Genomic DNA, 6,647 nt, shown 5'->3' with positions numbered 1-6,647 from the left:
GCGAAAAATACCCCAAAGCCCACAAGAGAATTTTCCCTCGGCCACATCATAATTAAGGCTGGACACTAATTTGGCCACCCAGTTTTCAAAATCCTACCTGTGCCCCTGTGTATGGGTCAGAATTCTACAGTATGGACGAATGACTCATACGGCTGCATGGGTAAGGCTAAAGTATGGAAAATGAGGTATTGTTTTGATTGTTTTGATTAATTTATTACACCCGAAGGTGGCAGACATAAAGTACAATTAGTTAACAATGATAGTACATGGGACTCGTGCCACGTAGGACACGCTATGTACTGTAGTCATCATGAAATCAAAATCCACCAAAGTGAGGATGACACATAAGAATAACATCTAGCAAGTCATTATCTGTTAACAGCAGTTTACAAGTGTCAATCAATGTGAGTCTTTGTGGTAATAAGTTAACAACATGTGGACAGTGCAGGCAATAATGGTCCAGGGTGTTGGCATTGGGTGCGTCACACAGCCTACAGGAGGTGAAGTGAGGTGCGTCTTCCTGCCTTGCCACCTGCCAAACTGGCTGTGGTTTCTTTTTCGCTTGCATTAAAAAAAAAAACTGTATGTAAGGGAAGTGACGAAACCTGATTGGTGCGCCTGAGCAGTATTTGATGGCTTCTCCAGGGTGGCGCTTGAGCAGCATTCACCACTCCTGTACTAGACTGTCCGTTTTACTCTTCTGTAGTCGGTTTGCTCAAATTTTACAAGGATCTCCAACTCCTTTAAGCTTAATTGATGGCAGGGTGTAGTTGGGACTGGAGGCTTGGTATGATTAGTAAAAACCAACCTCATTCCTACCACAACTTAGGCTCATCGAATTTCATGCACCCTGGACTTAGGACTCATGGGGTGAAATTTGGTCCAGATCCACCAAATGAAAACAGACCGATTATAGTCGTCCAAATATGCACCTTGTCTCCGGCCGCGAGTGCATTTTTACTACTCATTTGGAACAGGCTAAATATACTTTTGTTACCCATTACTATTTGCTGTGTGGGGATTTTGTTGAAAGGGTATTTAACGCGTCGTCCCCCACCTATTGACACATAGCGTGAAGCTCACGACTTTGTTCTTTATGAAGGATCCTGGACACAAATAGGTTAATGCAGACAAGTACAAATAAAATAAAACGCTGGTCCATACACTAGGTTACTGGTGCCCTTCATTCAAAAAATAAATAAATAAATAAATAAAAAATCTGTAACAGTACCGGTATGCAAAATGTAAACAGTATTTCCTAGGCCATATTGTGCTTGGAGTCTCAAACCTCATCCTGACACAGCACGACTACAATACCGGTACCTGCGTCATAAAAGGCAGTGACTCAACATGTCTCCTGCTCTTAACAAACGGTGAAGTGCAGTTCCTCCTCCAGCGTAATTCAGGGGTGTAGGTCTCCGGAAAGCGATCCCATAATCACATACAATCACAGTTCTTCAGTGACAGGAGGCATTTACTCCGAAGGTCAGAGGAAATTTATACCTGTTCACCTGCAGTGTCATCTAGATCATGATGAGAATGATGAAGACAGTTTTTGTCGACTTCGGAAAAAATTAGGGCAGGTGTTATTACCGTTAACGTTTTAACTTGTATTCAGATATGACAATAATATATCACTGCTTTGGGCACTTCCGTAATTATTCATCAGGAGCGTTGTCTAGATCGTGATGAGAATAATGAAGACATTTTTTTTGGTGACTGCCAGTGAAAGATTAGGACATTCAGTATTATTAAATACGTTATTATATTCTGTTTTAATATAACATTATTTTTTCAATATTTTTGGCTTTTCTCTAATTTTTCATACGCAGTGTCGTCTAAGTCGTCTAAATGTTGAGCTGTGGTAATAGAAATATGGTGCTAGTCACGAAGAAGTGCTATGATGCTAGTCACGACGAAGTGCTACTTCCCTATCCTTCTTTGGGGGGGGATAGGGAAGTAGTTGAAAGACATTTGTGTAACCAGGCAGTTCAGCAGCCCCAGTAATATCAGGGCCACCACAAGAAGGCGTCCCTCTCCAGCGTCACAGTAAAGCATGCACAAACAGAAGAACAGAATGAGACACTTGGCAGTTATCAACGTCATAGGAAAAAATCAAAGGGGAGCCTCTGCTATAAAGGATGACAGAGCGGAGTGCCTTCATCATTATCGACATCACCCACACAGAGGAAGCATAGTTACCCAGTATCACCAGGTCAGTGTGGTGGAGTAGTGGTGGAGAGGGACGCCTTCATGTGGCGGCACCGATGTGATTGAGTGACTTCGTTGCCTGGTCATGCATACGTCCCCCATCTCACTCTCTATCCCTCAAAAGAAGGATGGTGAAGGATGCGTAACTTCAGCCTGTGGTCCATCAGGTTTGCATTCAGATGAACATGGGGCTGCAAGTGCTACTACTACTGCTACTACTACTACTGCTGCTGCTGCTGCTGCTACTACTACTACTACTACTAACCGTGCACTAAATATGAGCCTGATAATGGATTCACAAAACTGTGGAATCTTAATCTGTAACATCTGTGTGTGTGTGTGTGTGTGTGTGTGTGTGTGTGTGTGTGTGTGTGTGTGTGTGTGTGTGTGTTATATAGCCGCCTCAGTGAACCCCTCCAATACGAGAGGCCTTTCGTAAGTCGAATAAAATCGTCTGGTAGAAACATGAATAAATGAAATACGACGTCACTCGGATTCAAGAGGTCAAGAAGAGAGCCTTGAAGACCCGTGGGTTATAGGAGCTTGCCTTAGAAACGAAGGTCATCATTCCACATCTTCATCTTAACCTTTCTTTTCCCATCTGAGACTGGGGAAAGGTAGGACTCAGAAGCTTCAAGAGAGAAAGTATGAGAGTAGGAAAATTGTCAACTGCATGGGAAAAGAGAGAGAGAGAGAGAGAGAGAGAGAGAGAGAGATGCTGTCGCAATATCTATAATTCTTACATGACACTTCGCTTTCATGTCAGACACCATTATGACATTTACCCGGCCTCTTCATTCCCCTGCAGGTGAGAGGAGATCATGGCAGCGCTTATGGTGATGGTGGCGATGGTGGTGACGACTGCCATGATGGTGGAGGGGCAGGGCTCTGAGGGTCTGCCCCCCATGGATTTCTGCCAGTGTGTCAAAATGGATCCTGGACATAAATACCATATGAAGTGGAAGCCGCGGGACAACGATATCGTCTTTGAAGTGCAGGTGAGAGAGAGAGAGAGAGAGAGAGAGAGAGAGAGAGAGAGAGAGAGAGAGAGAGAGAGAGAGGTAATTTTTACACACCTGTAGTGTATTTTAAACCTTGAGGTCTATCTTCTTTGCGTGAAAAATACATCTGTGCGGTATTTTTTTTACCTTAACCTGGTCTAGATTTTGCAGCTTAATTAACGCAGGTCAAGAAGCAGAACAAGACAATGCTACAGTCTTACATTCTTGTACTAGCACTTCTTCGTTACTAGTTCCGTAATCTAGTAGCATTCCATTATTAGAACTCAGTATTTAAGATGGTGAGACAGCAATTTTACATCGTCAGAGTAAAGTCAGTATAGTTTTAACGTACTGTATTTTTATTAACTGCCCAGCATCTCTGTCCCTCCCTGACCTGTGTTGTGTTGTGTTGTGCTTCAGGTGGCCACCAGGGGCTGGGTGGGTCTGGGTTTCTCTCCCAGCGGAGGCATGCAGGGCGCCGACATCGTGCTGGGATGGGTGGACGAAGGCGGACAGCCCATCCTGCACGTGAGTGTACTCACACACACACACACACACACACACACACACACACACACACACACACACACACACACAACAGAGAAGCGTAATATGTGGATTTACAGCCGCAGAATGTCCCTCCCCTCCCCTTTCCCATTTAAAAAAAAAAAGAAAAAAAAAGGCTAGATTTTAAGATTTTCATTGTACAAAAAATACCCCACTTAATATTTCAGTCTTGGTGAGAAATAAAAGATAATATGTTAAGTGTTACATACACAGAAATTTGAAAATGATAATTTTGAGTAGATTGTTTAATTATTTTACATATTTAGTTTGGCCCCATACTTTACGTTCATGACTAAGTTGATGGCCGACTTGAATGGTTCTTCTTTAGGTCAGCGACAAAGCGCTTCCCTGTGAACTCCTGTACAAGTCGAAAAGTGTATGAGCAACATTTAATTCAGTACAACAGCAGCCCTTCACCGTTTTGAAGAATTTGGATCTAAAACGCTAAGCTGCAATTTTCGTCTTTTGCTCAGCGGCATACCTCTTGCTAATCCAAAGCAGTTGACATTTGCCCGTATGATAATTTAGTATATCCTTTTCATATTCTGAAAAACAGAAAAAAGTGTTCTTGGTTTTATATGGTTATGGATTTGTTCCTTTTTTTTTTTTTCCCTCAATTCCCAGTTTTATACTATTTTTTGTCACTTCCAATAATTTCAGCGACTTAAATAATTAACAATGACGAAGGTATTTTTTAATAATCAAGATATCATCAGAAGGTATTGGGTCCCTTATTTGTTTATTTATTTATTTATTTATTATTATTATTATTACTATTATTGTTATTATTATTTTTATTATTATTATTATTATTATTATTATTATTATTTTTATTATTTTTTTTATTAATGTTATTATCATTATTATTATTATTATTATTATTATTATTATTATTATTATTTTTATTAATATTGTTATTATTATTATTATTATTATTATCTTTATAGTTTTTCAGGATTGATATTCTACTTGGTGTGTCCTACTACTGCTACTACTACTACTACTATTATCATTTTTTTTCAGGATCGATATTCTCGTTCGTATGCCGTGCCCACCATGGACGAGTCTCAGGATGTGACGCTTCTTGGCGGCTACGAGAACGACACCCACACTGTCCTCAGATTCTCACGACCCTGGACCACCTCCGACACAGAGAACGACATGCAACTCACGGTTCGTTCCATGTTTCTTGGTGGTTCGTAGTTCGGTCCATGTTTCCAGGTGGTTCAGGGTTCGTTTCAATATTTTCAGGTGGTTCAGAGTTCGTTTCAATATTTTCAGGTGGTTCAGAGTTCGATTCAATATTTTCAGGTGGTTCAGAGTTCGATTCAATATTTTCAGGTGGTTCAGAGTTCGTTCCATATTACTAACTGGTTCTTAGTTCGTTCCATGTTCCCAGGTGGTTCATAGTTGGTTCAGTGTTTCTAAGTGGTTCAGAGGTCGTGCCATATTTCTTTGTGGTTCAGAGGTCGTTCCATATTTCCAGGTGGTTCAGAGGTCGTTCCATATTTCCAGGTGGTTCAGAGTTCGTTTTATATTTCCAGGTGGTTCAATTAATGCATCTGTGCTCCTGACTTGGGTTCTTTACTATACTCCTTTTACTCTAATTGGCCCAGATTCTCGTGACCTTGTTATTTATTTCACCAAACTTAGTAGTGGAGAAACCAATGCTCCAGCTTTACATATCATAACACTTCCTCGTGACCAGCATCATATTCTAGGATAAATTCATTGTTACAACTCGGCACTAAATATACTTCTAGAGAGTTGGCAATTTTAAGCCAAGTTAGTGTAAATAGAGTATAGTTATTGTCTGCGTGTTTGTCTTAACTTTCAATTCAGTGTTTCCCCAATCTTTCATTAGTTTGTGAATTTCATTTGGTGCTAACACAGTCGCTGCCGAAAAACCACACTGCTGTGCATCAGAAAACTAGGTGCTGGAGAGGGGCGCCTTCATGCAGTGGCACTGAAATACTAGGCTACTCACCTGTCTGATAGGTACCACAGTGGAGACAGTTAGGTAGGCAGGTAGATAGGCAGGTAGACAGATAGAGAGATAGATAGACAGATAGGTAGATGGATATAGATAATTTATTGAGTACACCAACCTTGCATGAAGTATTATACAGAGTATTATACAGAGGGTTTTGGTACAACGTAAAGTATCAGAGAATTACTAAATCTCAAAAGAATAAAACTCCAAAACTTGTAGCGCGTTATCAAAGTACACAAAAAAAAAAAAAAAAAAGTTTCTAGGGCACCGCAGGAAGAAACATCTGTAAAACTAAAAAAGAGAGAACGAAGGAATGAAAGAAAACTACATCTTAGTCAGAAAAAAAAACACACACACACACATCCACATATTCATCCCTACTCATGAACGCCGATGTACTGACATCACCTTTATATTTACAGACGAGCACGATACCTGTAATCTGGGCATATCAGAACGAGGACCCAACATCCTTAACAGAAATGAGGAAGCATGACCACGATGGAGCCAGGAGACTGAACCTGAAGAACCCACGTTGTTGACCTAGGCAGGGCTCGCTTCTCCTTGCAGTTTCCGTAATCTTTTGACTTCTTGGACGTCTCCTAGCTGAAAATAAGTGCCTGGTGTTAGTCAAAGTGAACTCCTCAGATAACCACTTGTTCTGAGGTTACTGGAGATTGTTTTTGAGGCCTTTAACTGCTAGGATTTCTCGCGGTTGAAGAAAAATAAATATTTGGATCCTAGTTTCATCATATTTACCATGCACAAAGTCTAATATTCATGCAACTTGTATCTATATATCTATTTATCTGTCCCTCTATTTATATCTGTCGATCTGTTTATCTATCTGTCGATCTGTTTATCTTTCTATCTAT

At 40.6% G+C, this 6,647-nt stretch overlaps 1 protein-coding gene across 1 annotated transcript; it reads left to right on the top strand.

Moving 5' to 3' along the window:
* The first annotated feature begins 2,176 nt into the window (after positions 1–2,176).
* LOC145394695 (DBH-like monooxygenase protein 1) lies at positions 2,177–6,322 on the top strand. Its single transcript, XM_080268474.1, has 5 exons — positions 2,177–2,215; positions 3,020–3,209; positions 3,633–3,740; positions 4,803–4,952; positions 6,195–6,322. The coding sequence occupies exons 2-5, from the start codon at positions 3,033–3,035 to the stop codon at positions 6,312–6,314; spliced, it is 555 nt and encodes a 184-aa protein (XP_080124600.1). The 5' UTR covers positions 2,177–2,215; positions 3,020–3,032; the 3' UTR covers positions 6,315–6,322.
* Positions 6,323–6,647: the final 325 nt, after the last annotated feature.

This window comes from Coenobita brevimanus, chromosome 28, assembly GCF_032717465.1.
Source record: "Coenobita brevimanus isolate Jiangsu-jjx chromosome 28, ASM3271746v2, whole genome shotgun sequence".
Taxonomy (NCBI): Eukaryota; Metazoa; Arthropoda; class Malacostraca; order Decapoda; family Coenobitidae; genus Coenobita; species Coenobita brevimanus.
The sequence above is the reverse complement of the archived record's forward strand: the minus strand, read 5'-3'. Positions and strand labels throughout refer to the sequence as shown.

Bases quoted from the DNA above. Each gene is read 5' to 3' on its own strand.
- LOC145394695 (XM_080268474.1), top strand. From the start codon at position 3,033: ATGGCAGCGCTTATGGTGATGGTGGCGATGGTGGTGACGACTGCCATG. The intron at 3,210-3,632 runs GTGAGAGAGAGA...GTTGTGCTTCAG, and splicing joins ATATCGTCTTTGAAGTGCAG to GTGGCCACCAGGGGCTGGGT. The intron at 3,741-4,802 runs GTGAGTGTACTC...ATTTTTTTTCAG, and splicing joins GCGGACAGCCCATCCTGCAC to GATCGATATTCTCGTTCGTA.